The sequence below is a fragment of the Ornithorhynchus anatinus genome, chromosome X3 (assembly GCF_004115215.2).
Source record: "Ornithorhynchus anatinus isolate Pmale09 chromosome X3, mOrnAna1.pri.v4, whole genome shotgun sequence".
In the NCBI taxonomy this organism is placed as follows: Eukaryota; Metazoa; Chordata; class Mammalia; order Monotremata; family Ornithorhynchidae; genus Ornithorhynchus; species Ornithorhynchus anatinus.
In genome coordinates this window covers 4,538,823-4,557,042 of record NC_041751.1, presented here as the reverse complement: position 1 = coordinate 4,557,042, position 18,220 = coordinate 4,538,823, and the positions used below count along the sequence as shown (strand labels likewise).

At 51.6% G+C, this 18,220-nt stretch overlaps 1 protein-coding gene across 1 annotated transcript; it reads right to left on the bottom strand.

Moving 5' to 3' along the window:
- Positions 1 to 5,703: 5,703 nt before the first annotated feature.
- NDUFS6 (NADH:ubiquinone oxidoreductase subunit S6) lies at positions 5,704 to 17,719 on the bottom strand. Its single transcript, XM_029054117.2, has 4 exons — positions 17,597 to 17,719; positions 14,304 to 14,357; positions 8,029 to 8,151; positions 5,704 to 5,898 (listed from the first exon to the last, which is right to left on the bottom strand). The coding sequence occupies exons 1-4, from the start codon at positions 17,699 to 17,701 to the stop codon at positions 5,830 to 5,832; spliced, it is 351 nt and encodes a 116-aa protein (XP_028909950.1). The 5' UTR covers positions 17,702 to 17,719; the 3' UTR covers positions 5,704 to 5,829.
- Positions 17,720 to 18,220: the final 501 nt, after the last annotated feature.

Genomic DNA, 18,220 nt, shown 5'->3' with positions numbered 1-18,220 from the left:
CATTTTACAGATGAGGGAACTGAGGCCCAGAGAAGTGAAGTGACTCGCCCACAGTCACTCAGCTGACAAGTGGCAGAGCCAGACTTCAAACCCATGACCTCTGACTCCCAAGCCCGGGCTCTTTCCACTGAGCCACGCTGCTTTTCAGAGAAATGCCATTCTCGATCAATGGTATTTACTGAGCTCTCACTGTGTGAAGACCCCTGTACTAAGCCCTTGGGAGACTACGATATAATAGAGTTGGTAGGCGCGTTCCTGCCCCCGAGAAGCTTACCATCTAGAAGGAGGAGGGAGAAAGAGGGGCGGAAAAGAATTATTCATTCATTCAGTAGTATCTATTGAGCGCTTACTATGTGCAGAGCACTGTACTGAGCACTTGGAATGCTTCGGCAACAGAATTGTGGAGCCGGGCAGGAAGGAAGGAAGGACGGAAAGAAGGAAGGAGGCAGGGAAAGGTGTAGTGGGGTGGAGGGGAGTTGAGGCTGTGTGAGGAGAAGGATCGAAGGGATGGGGCTCAAAGGAAGAAGGATAAAATGAGATAACTGTGGTGAAAGCACTTTGGAAAAATAAAAGCGCTACACACATTCAAGGGGGAACGAAAGGAAGCCTAGCCTAGAAAGGCAGGGTGGCCTAGTGGCATGAGCACGGGCTTGGAAGTCAGAGGTCGTGGGTTCTAATTCCGGCTCCACCACTTGTCTGCTGGGTGACCTTTGGCCAGACACTTCACTTCTCTGGGCCTCAGTTACCTCATCTGTAAAAACGGGGATGGAGACTACAATGTGGGACGGGAACTGCGTCCAACTCGATTCCCTCCTATCTCCCCCAGCGCTCACAACAGTGCTTGGCACAGAGGAGGCGCTTAACGAATACCATCATTATTACCATAATTATCATCTCGTCAAAGAGGAGACCGCTCTCCTTCCGAGGACATTCTGTGTAATTTGGATGGGCCAGTGATCTCGCTCTTCAGTGCTTCATCTGAGACAGCCTCATCGAGAGACTTTGCAACACCCTCTTTTCCTTCGTGGTATAATTTAGGAGTTTACCGGGGTTTCTCATCAACCCACCCCAAACGAGAAGCAGCGTGGCTCAGGGGAAAGAGCCCGGGTTTGGGGGGTCAGGGGTCACGGGTTCCAATCCCCGCTCTGCCGCTTGCCAGGTGTGAGACTTGGGACGAGTCACTTCACTTCTCTGGGCCTCGGTTCCCTCATCCCACGGGGGGCAACCTGATGATCTTGTATCCCCCCCCAGCGCTTTAGCACAGTGCTTGGCACAGGGTGAGCGCTTAACAGATACCAAAACCCATCATTATTAAAGCATCAAGTCGAATGCAGGTCAGTAGTTTGGTGCTTTCCCCGTCCTGCCACTAGATGGCAGCAGGAGCAGCCACTAATACCCTGCCCAAACCTGCCAATGGGGAAAGAATTGGGGTTTTTAAAAATTTTTCTTTAATCATGTTGGTATTTGTTAAGCGCTTACTATGTGCAGAACACTGTTCTAAGCGCTGGGGGACATACAGGGTCATCGGCTTGTCCCACGTGAGGCTCCCGGTCTTCATCCCCATTTGACAGATGAGGTCACTGAGGCCCAGAGAAATGACTTGCCCACAGTCACCCAGCTAAGTGGCAGAGTCGGGATTCGAACCCGTGACCTCCGACTCCCAAGCCCGGGCTCCTTCCACTGAGCCACGCTGCTTCTCTTTACTTAAGTACTCACTTTGTGCCAAGCACTGTTCTAAGCGCTGGGGTAAATAAAAATAAACGGTGGTATTTGTTAAGCGTTTACTATGTGCAAAGCACTATTCTAAGTCCTGAGGGATACAAGGTGATCAGGTTGTCCCACGTGGGGCTCACAGTTTGAATCCCCATTTTACAGATGAGGTAACTGAGGCCCAGAGAAATGAAGTGACTTGCCCAAAGTCACACAGCTGGCCAGCGGCGGAGCCGGGATTCGAACCCGTGACCTCCGACTCCCAAGCCCGGGCTCTTTCCACTGAGCCATGCTGCTTCTCTTTGTTAAGTACCTACTATGTGCCGAGCACTGCTCTGAGCGCTGGGGTAGATACAAGGTAATCAGGTGGTCCCACGTACGGCTCCCAGTCCTCGTCCCCATTTTGCAGATGTCACTGAGGCCCAGAGAAGTGAAGTGACCAGCCCAAGGCCACACAGCTGACCAGCGGCGGAGCCGGGATTCGAACCCATGATCTCCGGCTCCCAAGCCCGGGCTCTTTCCACTGAACCACGCTGCTTCTTTGAGTTTCTGGACTGGTTGAGGATTTGGGCGTGTTTTTTGCCTGTTTGGGGTTTTTTTAATGTTAACCGCGCACTATATGCCAGGCGCTTTACCTAAGCGCCTGGATAGAGACAGGCTAATCAGTCGAGCCACAGTTTCTTGTCCCACCAGGGGCTTACCGTCTTAATCCCCGTTTTAGAGAGGAATAACTTGAGGCCTGGAGAAGTGGCTTGCCCAAGGTCACACGGCAGACAAGCGGCAGATCGAAGATTCGAACTCATGACCTCCGACTCCCAAGCCCGGGCTCTTTCCACCGAGCCACGCGGCGATCAGTGGACATTTCAAGTGGAAAGAGGAGTGAAACGCATCCCTCGGGGTGGTCGTCGGCCCTCGGGCCGATCCGGAGACCGGATCGGTGAAGAACCAGGAAGGGAAATTGGGAATTCTTTTGAGCCTGTGAGATCCCGGTGTCCGAGTAGAGGGATATAATCCGGATGTGACCGCTCGGTAACTTCCTCACCCACCAGGCCTGGAGTAATCCCTGTCCAAACCTTCACTAAATCACCCCAAATAGCCCAGCGGTATCTCTGACATTCCCATTTTCTAATTGATCTCTCGTCCACGTTCATAATTAGGCCGAGACAAAGGAAGGTCTCATTTTTGTCTATTAGACACCCTGAGAAATTACAAGGCTCTGATTGCTCGTTCCACCCAGCAAGGTTGAAACTATTCTAGGCTTCTGACCTGCTGCCAAAACTCCATAAATCAACCGCTTAAAATCATCCATAAAGGAAAGGCAACACCCAGACCAGTCTAATCTGTAATTAAGAAACTAATAAAATGAATATTTAAAAGGTGTACCCTTAATGAAAGTGAAGAGAAAGCCACGGGAGAGTAATGAGACAACGGATTTTACACAACGAAGACATACCGGGTTGTCAGAAATCTTAATCCTTCCCTTAAAATCGAAGGGACACTTTTAGGAAGTAACGAAGCGGGAGACGTCCGCTTGAAACCGCAGGGCTATTTACCCAGGTCGATGACGTTTCCTTAGCTCGACAGTCTTCTGAAAATAAAATCGGCTTCTGCTTCCTACCCCCCCCGTCCTCCCTCCGCGCTCTTAACACCGGCCGGCCGTAGCTAGGCGGACGGCGTGGGATTCGGCCACCCCGGTTCGAAAGAAATCCACAGGTTCCTCTTGTCAACGAGTCGTGAGAGAAAGTGGTAAAAATTGATTTTAATCTCCATTTTGAAATATTCATGGAATAACTGGGAACATGAATAGTCTTCCCCCAGGCTTGTTTTCACTTTTCTTTCCCTAGCACTTAGCTGCTTTCCAGAGTGACTCTCTGTTGTTTTGAGTCCAGGGGACCCATTATCTATTTACTCCCTAATCTCTCCTGAACTCAACCAAGGCCCTGGATGTCAAAATGAGAGGGTAATAATGTTGGTATTTGTTAAGCGCTTACTATGTGCCGAGCACTGTTCTAAGCGCTGGGGTAGACATAGGGGAATCAGGTTGTCCCACGTGGGGCTCACCGTCTTCATCCCCATTTTCCAGATGAGGTGATCCAGCGACGTGCAGTAGTATCAGTCGTATTTAATAAACTTCGTGTGCAGTGTGCTGTACTATTAGGTTGACAACGATTGATTCCCACCTTCCCCCTATTCTGAATTTAATAATAATAATGTTGGCATTTGTTAAGCGCTTACTATGTGCAGGGCACTGTTCTAAGCGCTGGGGTAGCCACAGGGGAATCAGGTTGTCCCACGTGGGGCTCACAGTCTTCATCCCCATTTTCCAGATGAGGTCACTGAGGCACAGAGAAGTTAAGTGACTCGCCCACGGTCCCACAGCTGACGAGTGGCAGAGTGGGGATTCGAACCCATGACCTCTGACTCCAAAGCCCGTGCTCCCTTTCCGCTGAGCCGCGCTGCTTCTAGAGTCAGTCGACTGTATTTGACCCTCTACTGTGCGCAGTACTAAGCGCTTAGGAGAGTACGATATAACAGACACGTTCCCCGCCCACAGCCAAGTTTCAACCCTCTGACAAGCGGCATGGCGAAACGGCTAGAGCACGGGCCTGGAAGTCAGGTCATGGGTTTTAATCCCGGCTCCGCGACTTAATAATAATAAGGTAGGTATCTGTTAAGCGTTTACTGTGTGCAGGGCACCGTTCTAAGCGCTGGGGTAGATACAGGGTCATCAGGTTGTCCCACGAGAGGCTCACGGTTAATCCCCATCTTACAGATGAGGGAACTGAGGCACAGAGACGTGAAGCGACTCGCCCACGGTCACACAGCTGCCGAGCGGCCGAGCCGGGATTCGAACCCACGAGCTCTGACTCCCAAGCCCGGACTCTTTCCGCTGAGCCCCGCTGCTTCTGCCTGCTGTGTGACCTCGGGCGAGTCATTTTGCTTCCCCGTGCCTCAGTGACCTCATCTCTAAAATGGGGCTTGAGACTGTGAGCCCCACGTGGGACAGGGACCGGGTCCAACCCGATGAGCTCGTATCAGCCCCGGTGCTTAGAACGGTGCCTGGCACACGGCAAGTGCTTTAATTACCACAGTTATCATTATTACCCTCTCCTCCGGGGCGCCTCAGCTTTCTGGGGCGGGGAGGAGAAAAGGGATACGTGACCAGCCCCTTCTCTCCTTTCAATCAATGATTCAATCAACTGTACCGAGCACTTACTCTGTGGGGGGGGAGTAAAATAGAAGAGCGGGTAGACACATTCCCTGCCCCCCCAGAAGCTTACAGTCTAGAGGGGGAGACGGACATTAAGAGAAATAAATCAATTATGGTTAGGTGCCCAAGTGCTTCGGGGCTAAGGGTGGAGTGAATAAAGGCTACCGGATCCAATCGCAGGGGTGTTGCGGGAGGGAGAGGGAGCCGGAGAAACGAGGATTACGTCGGGGAAGGCCTCGGGGAGATGGGATTTTTAATACGGCTTTGAAGGTGGGGAGAGCGGCGGACCGTTGTACGGGAAGGGGAAGGCGGTTCCATAATGATAAGGATGTACTCGTTGCGCGCTCACCGTGTGTCAAGCGGCCGCTGGTTGCGATACCAGCTAATCAGGTTGGCCGCAGTCCCTGACCCCCACATGGGACTCCACAGGCTTAATCCCCATTTTACAGATGAGGGAAAAGAGGCCCAGAGAAGCCAAGTGACTTGCCCGAGGCCCCAGAGCCGACGAGTGGAGGAGCCGGGATTAGAACGCAGGCCCTGGCTCTATGCACCAGGCCACCGTCCATCTGCGAGCAGAGCAGAGGCCTTTCTTTCTTTCTTCCCGGTTCTCTAGATGCGCGGCCATACTCGGGGACACTCAAAACACTGTTCTCCTGTGGCTCGGGGAGATCCCTTTTCTCCCTGTAAGAAAAATGACTTGGCAGCAGGCTCGGGGCTCTACGGCGCTCAGTTCACGATCCAGAGGACCGACCGACGCCCAGAAAAAGTCACGTCCGCCGGGCTTAGCTGGAGTCTTTTAATTCACGGAACATTTTCAGGATACCTGCGAGTTTTAAATATAGATTTTATTTGGAACCAAAATCCTCGCGCCTGGATCGTCGCGAGGTACGGAGAGCACCGGTCCTGTTTCAGTGGTGGTGGTGTTGTTTAAACTGAAGTCCACAGTAACCGCACGTCCCGGTTTTTGTCTCTTTGTCCTGGAGAGAAGAAAAATCCATTAGACCTAGACGGCGATTCTGAATTTTTTAAAGACGATGGATCTGCTTGGTGAGATTTAGGTTCCTGAAATACTTCTTTCCGCCAAGCGGACAGAAGCAGCGTGGCTCAGTGGAAAAAGCACGGGCTTTGGAGTCAGAGGTCATGATTTCAAATCCCGGCTCTGCCACTTGTCAGCTGTGTGACTGTGGGCGAGTCACTTCACTTCCCTGTGCCTCAGTGACCTCATCTGGAAAATGGGGAATAAGACTGGGACCACCTGATTCCCCTGTGTCTACCCCAGCGCTTAGAACAGTGCTCTGCACATAGTAAGCGCTTAACAAATACCAACAGTATTATTATTATTATTAGATATGCAGGTGTTTAACAGCCTGCTACCCTCTCAGGATCGCGCCCGGAGACTTTTCAGTCCTCTCGGCTACGGTTGGGAGAGTCGAGCGGTGGTCTACCCGTTCCACTCCTAGCTCGGGCAGTGGCCGGCGAGGAGAAGGCCACCGGCTACAAGTTAAAATTGACTTGCGCGGGGCAGCAGCGGCACGGGAGAGAGTCGAGGGCGGAGACTCGGGTTTACGGCGCGGAAGGAGGCCGTGGCCGTTTCCGTACCTTGACCGAGAAAACTCTTGGGATCCACTCCCAGAACGATCGCAGATGGCGGCGGGGCGTTCTGGGAGAGACGCGTCCTTGGCGTCGCTGTGGGTCGGAGACGACTCGACGGCCCGAGACGTGGCAAGAGCCTGCTGGCGAGGCAGCGCGGCGAATTTGCTATTGCTATTGTTTTAATGAGATGTTCTTCCCCTCGATTCTATTTATCGCCATCGTTCTCGTCTGTCCGTCTCCCCCGATTAGACCGTGCGCCCGTCGAAGGGCAGGGACCGTCTCTATCTGTTACCGATTTGTCCCTTCCAAGCGCTTAGTACAGTGCTCTGCACATAGTAAGCGTTCAATAAATACTATTGAATGAATGAACGGTCAGTTCTCCTGGGATGCAAGTTTGCGCTGAGTTTTGAAGATCCTGCCCACCGGGAAATCTGAGAAAGTTCTCCCGCCCACATGGGTCCGCCCGGACGGAGCCCGTGAGATGTTGGAAGAAACTATTCTGTGCGTGTCGGCAGTGCTGGCTAGGGCTCGAATACGACCACGCACATTTTCCCAATAATAATAATAAATAATAATGGTATTTGTTAAGCGCTTATTATGTGCCAGGCACTGGTCTAAGCCCTGGGGTAGAGACAAGTTTGTCAGCTGGGACGCAATCTCTGTCCCACATGGGGCTCACTATATGCCAAGCACTTTACCGAAGCGCCGGGACGGAGACAAGCTAATCAGTTTAGCCACTGTTCCTTGTCCCACATGGGGCTTTCAGTCTTAATCCCCATTTTACAGATGAGGTAACTGAGGCCCAGAGCAGTGATTTGCCCAAGGTGACACGGCAGACAAGTGGCAGAGCGGGGGTTCTAATGCTCTACCCATTAGGCCACGCTGCTTCTCTAAAGGGGAAGTTCTTGAAGAACGTGATGCCAGTTTATAAAAAGAACTTCATGAAACAATAATAATGTCGGTGTTTGTTAAGCGCTTACGACGTGCGGAGCACTGTTCTAAGCGCTGGGGGAGATACAGGGTAATCGGGTGGTCCCACGTGAGTTACTCCCCATTTTACAGATGAGGTCACTGAGGCACAGAGAAGTGAAGTGACTTGCCCACAGTAACACAGCTGCCAAATGGATTCGAACCCATGACCTCTGACTCCCAAGCCCGGGCTCTTTCCACTGAGCCAACGTAGTGTTGACGAACACTCCTTTGGCTGTACAACTACCTCTAAATGCCATCTGTCAGCTATTAAAACCAGGCACGGAAGTTAAACCTGGCCTCTAAAGAAATCATTTGAGTGCTAAACAGAGATGCTACTACCGACCATCCATTTTGAAGAAAATAAGAGAAGCAAAACTAAATTTAGAACCACCCGATCCAGACGCAAAAGAAAAGCACCTTTGGGCTTGTCTCTGGGCAGAGAGGGTGTTCATTTGTTATTTGGTAAAATAATGACCGTTTCTATAGCTTTTTTTTTTTTAAAAAAAAAGGTGAATTCCAGAGGTTGTCCGGGGGCGACTTACCAAATTGATGTATACTTTGGGGTGTCCCAACGCTCCTCCTCCCCCATCACAGGATATCACCCGACTTTCCACTTGACTCACCGGCTGTTCGGCTATCAAGTCAATTGCAAAGTTTTCATTCACCTGAAGACAGGAAGAGTGAACAGGAAAATCTTCAGATTTTCACACTAACCCATGAGGTCCGTAGCCACCGCCGACCGAGGATGGATTTTCTTCACGAGCTTTAAAGGAAGAATCCAGCAGTACCAAGCGGCTAGAATAGCTGATGTGTTAAGAGATGCTGGTTTAAAGGCCGACGGGGATGTCCTAGAGGATTTGGGAGTGGCAGTGGAAATCCCATTTACTTAGCTCCCACTTGGTGCCGTGCAAATTTCTCTTTATGGTATTTGTGAAGGGCTTATTACGAGCCAGGCACTGTTCTAAGCACTAGGGTAGATACAAGGTAATCGGGTTGGATTACCCACTGCACCGTGCTAAGCGCTGGGGAAGTACAGGAAAACAAGGTGACTTGATCCTGCCCGCAGGCGGCTTCCACTCCAATGGGGGAGACGAAAATAAAAACTGTATTCTCCCAAACGCTCAGGACGGTGTTCTGCACGCAGAAGGGGGCTCCGCGCAGAAGCAGAGCGAGATATTCCAGGAATTCGGGGAAATGGCTACCAGGCCCCTGAATCCATCGGAGGTATTTGAGCCCTTCCTGGACTGAGTGCTTGGGAAAAGTACAAAGGGAGTGCTGGGGGGAACGTCATCAGGGCCCGGTGCTGACATTTCGGCGCGAGGAGGAGGAGACCGACTACACACCTCCTCCCACGGGCGCTCGGGAAAGAGGTCGGGAATCTTCCGAGGAAGAGGGCGGCTGGGGAGGCAGGGCAGGGGGCCGGCACCGGGGTCAGGCTCAGGACGGGGAGAGGGGACGACGGGGAGGAGGCGGGTAACGACGCCGGCTCGGCGGACAGCCCGCGCCGGCCGGAAAGACGGAAACAAGTCAGCCGGGGAAGCAAGGGAGATGGCTGGGGGCTTGGGCTGGAAAGGCAGGGTGGGGGTGCGAAGGGAGAGATTCAATGACTCTCTCCGACTTCAAAGCCTTATTGAAGGCCCATCTCTTAATAATAATAATAATAATAATAATAATGTTGGTATTTGTCAAGCGCTTACTATGTGCAGAGCACTGTTCTGAGCGCTGGGGTAGATACAGGGGAATCCGGTTGTCCCACGTGAGGCTCACAATCTTAATCCCCATTTGACAGATGAGGGAACCGAGGCACGGAGAAGTGAGGTGACTAAGAGATCTTCCCCGACTGAGCCCTTCTTTCCTCCTCTCCCACTCCCTTCTGCGTCACCCGGACTTGCTCCCTTCGCTCATCCCTCCGCCCCAGCCCCACACCACTTATATCCCTATCTGTCATTTATTTATTTCTGCTCACGTCTGTCTCCCCCGGCTAGGCTGGAAGGTCCTTGCGGGCAGGGGATGCGTCTGGTTATTGTGATACTGTACTCTCTTAGTACAGTGCTCTGCACACGGTAAGCGCTCAAATACGACTGATTGAATGAATGGATGCACGCATCCCGGCAATTTGCTCAATGCCCCTCTGGACTTCCCCTTCCAGCTTCCAAGCCTTCTCCAGAGCCACACCTCACAGATCGTTTTCAATATTATCGATCCTAATTTAGTCCCGGAGATTAGCGTGCCCGAGCCGATGAAAATTCTGGTGGGCGACGGTGACATTCAACCCATTTTTACGTACGCCCGGTGAAACGCAACGCTCTCCATTTGACAAAGACGCCGTGCCAAGGTAGGAACTAAGAATATCACATTTTCCTTAGCTTGCCTTTTATAACATCCCCCTGCGCTACCACCGTTTCAGATATAACAAGTTAAGCAGAACAGAGTGGAGTCTTTGGATGGGAAAATTTAAAAGAATACAGCAGAAAGCCAATTATCCTAACTCCCTGGGACTGAGGCCAACTCAGAAATCCGAAACCCGTTCGGTTATCTCGGGGAGGCACGAGTCCGACCGCGCTCAATTCTCCGTACTCTTTCTCGTATTGAGCGACGTCACCTTCATTCGGATAACAGGCGTTCAGATCGTCGGTTTCCCACTGTGTACCCTTGTGAGATGACGGAAGGGCATTCCGGAATGGAAGCGCTCAAAGCTGGGGCTAAACTGATGGGTTGGAAATACGTGAAGAGTCCCCAGTCTGCACTAAAATGAGTTGTTTTGGAGAAGCGGCGTGGCCTGGTGGTTAGGGCACGGACCTGGGAGTCAGAAGGCCCTGAATTCTAATCCGGGCTCCGCCGCTGGTCGGTCGTGTGATCTTGGGCAAGTCGCTTCACTTCTCTGGGCCTCAGTTACCTCATTTGTAAAAAGGGGATTGAGACTGTGAGCCCTGTGTGGGACGGGGACTGTGTCCAAGCTGATTCTCTTCTATCTACCCCAGCATTTAGTACAGTGCCTGGCACACAGTAAGCGCCTAACAAATGCCATTAAAATTAAAAACAACAAAAAAACCCCACAAACTGAGATGTAAAGGAAGAGTCCAGTCACTGAATCAAGACTCCTGTAGCAGGTGAAGACAGTATCTCTTGAAAGTACGCAAACATCAGATCTATTTAATTACATCACCTGTACCTCAAATCCTTCCCATTTAATTGCTTTCTAGTATTACTACCATCTTTTGGCCATCACGCTCTTTCACAAAGACGGAGTCACCTTTTAATCCGCGTTCGATATCTATTCAAAAATGGAACTTGGGCTTCTCGTCCGTCGACGGCTCTACGGGATGCGGAGGGGAGAGACGCTACAGAAATCTTTCTCGCCGCTTATTCCGCTGGATATCCTTCCCCTTTGGTTTTAAAGGAAGCAGCGTGGCTCGGCGGAAAGAGCCCGGGCTCGGGAGTCAGAGGTCATGGGTTCGAATCCCAGCTCTGCCACTTGTCGGCTGTGTGGCCTTGGGCAAGTCACTTAATTTCTCGGTGCCTCAGTTACCTCGTCTGTAAAATGGGGATTCAAACTGTGAGCCCCACGTGGGACAACCTGATCGCCTCGTATCCCCCAGTGCTTAGAACAGTGCTTTGCACATAGTAAGCGCTTAACAAATACTACCATTTTTTTTTTTATTATTTTTACCAAACGGAGAAGGGGTTGGGACAGAAGGCAGACGCGTTCAAAGCGAAAACATCAAGCTGCGCGGCATTATCTTAAGGCTTTGTTCAAGCTCCTCGAAACGGACTATCTTGGTTGACGGCCTCGTCCGTCCCCTTACTGTGACATCCCGTGAGTGCGTACGCAGCGAGTGACGAACGCTCAAGTACATCACCTCTGGCGCGGGCGGAAGAGAGGACCAGGCGGACAAATGAAGCCGTAGCGTTTCAATACGACGCTGCCTAAATGAGTGACAAAAAAACCTCGGTGGGTCACCCCGGTGCCGAGCCGTTTGTTAATCATGCCAGTTACGGAGGCCCGACCGCCTCCTCGAGGGAGAGACGTTTGAAGCTTTGACGTTTCTGACTGACAGGGGGTCGGCACGACTGTCACTCCATGCGGCGCTTTAAGAAGAGGAATCCGTGACCCGACCCCATTATTAATGCCTCGTTCCTGAAACTTAGTTCAACTGCGGGAATGCAAAGTACTCAACAGACCGTTGGAGAGCGGGCCGCGTTGCATCGGAGCCGCCTTTCAGGGTAAGTCCGTCGATCGTATTTCTGGAGCCCTTTACGGTGTGCCGAGCACCGTGCTAAGCGCTTGGGAGAGCACGCCGGTCAGAGCGTCAACGGTTTGAGTTCTCGCATGACTAGGAAGGATTCCGCACTCCGAGAGGAAGAGGGGAATATCGGTTTCCACGATGACCACGGGAACCGATTCATACTGTCCGCTCAATGGCTGCCGAAATCAAAAGCAGCCCTCTCTTCTGTTTTTCAGTAAAAACAACTTAGTAGCTAAACTTTTCTTCTCATTCTCTTCGGGCCCACAAATGCTCTGGGTAGACGAAACCATTTGAATGTTTTCTGTCGTCAATTAGTGTTGATTTTCACTTATCCTCAGCTGCCCCATTTGGGAATGGTCACCGGAAGAAAACTCACAGCCCTCAGACAGTAAGGTAGCGGTGAGCAGGGCGAACGAACCTACCGACCCTGTTATGTTGTGCTCTCCCAAGTGCTTAGTACAGTTCTCCGCCCACGGTGAGCGCTCAGTAAATACCACTGATTGATGGATCGGTTTCTGGCCAGCGTCGAAGCTGCTTCAAACCTACCCAAGTTAAACCCGTCTTTTACAGTTCTCCAACACCCCAAGGTTAAAGCCAACGTCCGAAGAGCCCCAAATTGAAACGGGGCACAGACCCTGTCCTAATTCACGGAGCCTTGGCTGGAAAGCACTTCTGCAAATGCTACAGAGATGAAAACTTCAACTCGCACTGTCCTTTTGCCTAAGAAATATCATGCGAATTTGAAGCTGCTACTTGGGTACCTTAAAGAGCGCTCTGGGGATTAAAAAAGAAAAATGCAGAGCAAGTCTCTGCAGTAGCTTTGTGCTCTCTGGAAACTAACTTGAGAGAACAAACTGAAGTTCGTTCTCCAAATGAGTTTTTGAACTGAAACAGCTAAAAGCGACTACTCAAGAGCTGTGAATGGAGGCATTTGTATGGACTTGTTCAAACTGGTTTTGAGGGAGATGGAAGAGCTGAGTGATTAATCTTACTGGCGCCTAGGAAGAGAAGGTATTAAAAAAAAAAAAAAAAGGGAAGCACAAAAGAAGTCCTGGAGCTATCAAGAGGGATAAAATTAAAGCATAGCCCACCTAGCTTATTGGTTAAACCACCGGTCTCACGAACCTAGGGGTTTATGAATTCATATTTTCTAATATTTTCCTGCGGGTCCTTGAGGGGAAATAAATCTCTCTTTCCATCCCCATTATTTTTGCTGGACCTGAGTCCTTTATGAAGATGTCAAGAGACACGAGATTAGAGCAATCTAAACTCCTATTTCCACACCGGTGTTCCTCACTGCTCCCTCTAACCTTCCCAACTGAAGTTTCCACGATGGAGAAACCCAAATCTGGGGAGGAGAGGACCCTTTCGGCTGCACCTGCTCCGACTGTCCCAGTTTTGGGATACAGAGCTGCAGCTCCTGGGATGCAGGGGAAGCTGGGGAATCTTTCATCGGGAAGATGGACGCAACGGCGTTGGGTGAGTAGGTGACCCAGTGCAATCCCCCAGGGGGGAAACAGGAGCGGTGAGGTCTCGGGGACAGAGCCCGGGCCTGGGAGACAGAAGGACCTGGGTTCTAATCCCAGCTCCAGCACTTTTCTGCTGGGGGACCTTGGGTGAGTCGCTTAACTTCTCTGGACCTGTTACCTCATCTGAAAGGAAGGGTTTAAGACTGTGAGCCCGATGTGGGACAGGGACTGGGTCCAACCTGATTAACCTGTACCTACCCCAGTGCTTAGAACAGTGCTCGACACAGAGTAAGTGCATAAGAAATATCATTATCATTATTCCTACTATTATTATAAAAACCTATTTACCCACAAAGGTGTCTTTGATGCCTAGGTGAGCAGGTTTGCAGTTCATTAACAGCGGAGAAGCAGCGTGGCTCAGTGGAAAGAGCCCGGGCTTGGGAGTCAGAGGTAATGGGTTCGAATCCCGGCTCTGCCCCTTGTCAGCTGTGTGACTGTGGGCAAGTCACTTCACTTCTCTGAGCCTCGGTTCCCCCGTCTGTAAAATGGGGATTAAAACTGTGAGCCCCACGTGGGACCACCTGATCACCCTGTATCTCCCCCAGCGCTCAGAACAGTGCTCTGCACCCAGTAAGCGCTTAACAAATACCAATATTATTATTAACATTCGATCATTAAACTTTCAGGATCAATTCGGAGTCTTTCTACTCAACAATCATTTTAAAACACTCTACCTCGGCATAAACGAAAGCGCTAGCACCCGAGTGGAAGAAATCCAATGTGTAACCCACTTTACGGACAAAAGAGTGGCCTCACGGCCACCGTCCAGATTGTGACGGATACAAAGAGATCCTCTATCATCCATCAGTGGTATTTTCTGAGCGCTTACTTTGCGCAAAGCACTGTACTCAGAGCTTGGGAGAGTACAATACCACAGCACTGATCGGCATGTTCCTCGCCCACAACGAACTTACGGTCGAGTGGGGTTTAACTTAACTCTGGTTAACCTCATATAACGCAGGTCAGTTTCAATTTTGCACCATCAAATTTTGATTCAGTTTGACCCTTCTCTCTCGAGATCAACGATACGAGGAAGTTTACCTCTTTCTGGCGCCCGACAAAACGGACCCTCCTGTAGTCGTCCGCGTCGTAAACCTTGAACGAGAAAGGATACTTATAAAAAACATAAGAAAATGCTAGCATTCCATCGACGAGACAGAAGCTGGGATAAAACCTTCCCGATCTGAAGCGTGACTAACAGAGTCCTAAAAGAGGCACGTTGGCCCCGTGGAAAAAGAATGGGAATCGGAGTCAGAGGACCTGGGCTCTAACCCTAGCTCCTCTTTTGGCTTGCTGTGTGACCCTGGGCAAGTCACTCAAGTCCTCTGGTTCTCATTTACCTCATCTGTCAAATGGGGATTAAATCCTCCTCCTTCTGACTTGCACTGTGAGCCCCAGATGGGATAGGGACCACGTCTCATCGAATTTTTGTCTCGAATCCACCCCAGTGCTTGCAACTGCGCTTGACACCCAGTAAGGGCTAAACTAGTGCCCTAAAAAAGCACATTTTCTTGATGATTAGTATTGTCCTCCTTCAGCAGACTTCCCTGAATCACCACTACCCCTCTGATGGTTACAGGGTGCCAAGCATCAGCCTCAAGTTGAGCAAATTCAAGATAATCGCTGACGCGAAAACGAAATACCAAAACGGGAGGCGGGGAAGGCATGATTATAGAAAACTGTCTTTTCCGAGATGGAGTTGGGACATTTCTCGAAGGGATCGGAACTACACGTCTGCATTGAGAAGCAGCGTGGCTCAGTGGAAAAAGCCCGGACTTGGGAGTCAGAGGTCATGGGTTCGAACCCCGGCTCTGCCACTTGTCAGCTGTGTGACTGTGGGCGAGTCACTTCACTTCTCTGGGCCTCAGTTCCCTCATCTGTAAAATGGGGATTAACCGCGAGCCTCCCGTGGGACAACCTGATTACCCTGTATCTACCCTAGCGCTTAGAACGGTGCTCTGCACATAGCGCTTAACAAATACCAACATTATTATTATTATTATTATGCCTACCTAACAACCGACGAGGTTACAAAACCCACTTGGGACAGGATTATTCTGCCCGGGGTTGGTTGTGAGCCCGACAGGCACCGATGAAAACCTAGTGGAACTTGGCTTCCCTAGGCCGACGATCAGCGTAGAACGCTTAGAGATCTGGGGAGCGGCCTTAATGACCCCATCCAGGCTGCAGAGGTCTCATATTCAGCCCCGGAGAGAAAAGGAGAAGAATTTTTTCGGAAAAGAGCAGAAGGGGATCAAATGAGTTTGTTACACCCGCAGAAATGCCCATTCTTCGGCTTCTGTGTAATCTACCCAGTTGGATTCAGACTCCTTAATTCACAGTTCTGCAGTTGGATTTGCACCATCCCTGAAACTCTTAATATTGTGAGACAGGAGGGATGGTGGTGCTGAATAAAATGATGGGGAGGACGGGGTTTGGGTGGGACGATAAGGAGTTCTGTTTTGGGCAGGTTAAGCCGGAGGTGACGGGAGGACAGCCTAGTAGACTGTGTGACTGTGGGCAAGTCACTTCACTTCTCTGTGCCTCAGTGACCTCATCTGTACAATGGGGATCGAGACCGTGAGCCTCACGTGGGGCAACCTGATGAGCCTGTATCTCCCCCAGCGCTTAGAACAGTGCTCTGCACAGAGTAAGCGCTTAACAAATACCGACGTTATTAAGTAGAGGTGACTTGAAGGCAGGAGGAGATGCGAGACGGGAGAGAGATCAGGGCTGAAAAGGCTGGGTTGGATACAGTCCCTGCCCAACGTGGGGTTCACAGTCTCCACCCCCATTTTCCAGATGAGGTCACCGAGGCCCAGTGAAGTGTCCAAGGTCACCCAGCAGACAGGTGGGGGAGCTGGGATTAGAACCCATGACCTTCTGACTGCTAGGCCGCTGCTCCTACTTAGACTGTGACCCCCGCATAATAATAGTAACGGTATTTAAGCGCTTACTATGTGCGAGGCACTGTTCCAAGCGCTGGGGTGGATCCGAGCAAATCGGGATGGACACAGAACCTGTCCCAGGTGGGGCTCACGGTCTTGACCCCCATTTTCCAGATGAGGTCACTAAGGCCCTGTGAAGGTCACCGTGCAGACAGGTGGCAGAGCTGGGATTAGAACTCACGACCTTCTGATTGCTAGGCCGCTTCCCCTCAGGCGGTGAGCCCCAAGTATGGGGCCCGATGATCTCGGGTCCACCGCAGCGCTTAGTACGGAGCTGGGCACACGGTGGGTGCTTAAGAGAAGCAGTGTGGTTCAGTGGAAAGAGCCCAGGCCTGAGTCAGTGGTCATGGGTTCCAATCCCCACCCAGCCGCTTGTCAGCTGGGTGACTTTGGGCGAGTCACTTGACTTCTCTGGGTCTCAGTGGCCCCATCTGTCAAATGGGGATAAAGACGGTGAGCCCTAAGTCAGTTGACTTCTCTGGGCCTCAGTGACCCCGTCTGTCCAATGGGGATGGAGACGGTGAGCCCCAAGTCACTTGACTTCTCTGGGCCTCAGTGACCCCATCTGTCAAATGGGGATGGAGACGGCGAGCCCCAGGTCACTTGACTTCTCTGGGCCTCAGTGACCCCATCTGTCAAATGGGGATGAAGGCGGTGAGTCCCAAGTCAGTTGACTTCTCTGGGCCTCAGTGACCCCCATCTGTCAAATGGGGATGGAGACGGCGAGCCCCAGGTCACTTGACTTCTCTGGGCCTCAGTGACCCCATCTGTCAAATGGGGATGGAGACGGTGAGCCCCAAGTCGGTTCATTTCTCTGGGCCTCAGTGACCCGATCTGTCAAATGGGGGTGAGCCCCACGTGGGTCACCCGATGACCCTGCCTCCTCCCCAACGCTTACGACAGTGCTCTGCACATAGTCAACCCTTAACAAACACCAACCTCTCTGGGCCTCAGTCCCCTCATCTGCAAAATGGGGATGAAGCCTGCGAGCCGCCCCCATGACCCTGTACCTCCCCCGGCGCTTCGAACAGTGCTCTGCACAGCGCAAGCGCTTCACAAACACCAACCTCCCTGGGCCTCAGTGACCTCATCTGGAAAATGGGGGTGAAGCCTGGGCGCCCCACGGGGGAGCCTGGATCTCCCAGCGTTTAGAACAGTGCTTAGCACCTAATAAGGGCTTAACAAATACCACCCTTATCGCATATAATCTTAAATATCACCCTTATCGCATATAATATGAAATACCACCCTTATCGTATTTAATATGAAATACCACCCTTATTGTATATAATATTATTATTATGTATATTCTATCTAATGTTATTAAGAACCAGCAGAAGCAGTGTGATGCTGATGGGATGGAGGGGGGGGAGGGGGGCTGGTTACCTGGCCAGTGTGCGTGACCTTTTCCCCAGTGGGGGCCGCGCGCACCCCGAAGGCGCGCGCCCGGCTGGGCCCCACCAACCGCCGAAAGGTCATCGCCGCCGCCATCTTCCCTCGGCCCCCCCCCACGTGACCCGGCGCCAAATACCTCCCCCCACCTCCCGCCCCCCACTTCCGGGAAATATTTCACGCCGCGGCCCAGACGGAGGGCCGGAGGGCGTCCGCCGGGTCCTACCGCCCGAACCCCCCCCCCCCCTCCTTGTAACACCATTCATTCCTTCAGTAGTATTTATTGAGCGCTTACTCTGCGCGGAGCACTGTACTAAGCGCTTGGAATGAACAAGTCGGCAACAGAGACCGTCCCTGCCGTTTGACGGGCGCACAGTCTAATAGTGTTCATTCAATTCATTCAATAGTATTTATTGAGCGCTTACTATGTGCAGAGCACTGTACTAAGCGCTGGGGATGAACAAGTCGGCAACAGATAGAGACGGTCCCTGCCGTTTGACGGGCTCACGGTCTAATCGGGGGAGACGGACAGACGAGAACAATGGAGATCCAGGGTCATCAGGTGGTCCCACGGGAGGCTCCCAGTCTTCATCCCCATTTGACAGATGAGGTCACTGA

Bases quoted from the DNA above. Each gene is read 5' to 3' on its own strand.
- NDUFS6 (XM_029054117.2), bottom strand. From the start codon at position 17,701: ATGGCGGCGGCGATGACCTTTCGGCGGTTGGTGGGGCCCAGCCGGGCG. The intron at 14,358-17,596 runs GTAACCAGCCCC...TTCTCGTTCAAG, and splicing joins AGGTCACGCACACTGGCCAG to GTTTACGACGCGGACGACTA. The intron at 8,152-14,303 runs GTAAACTTCCTC...TCCTGTCTTCAG, and splicing joins TTGTCGGGCGCCAGAAAGAG to GTGAATGAAAACTTTGCAAT.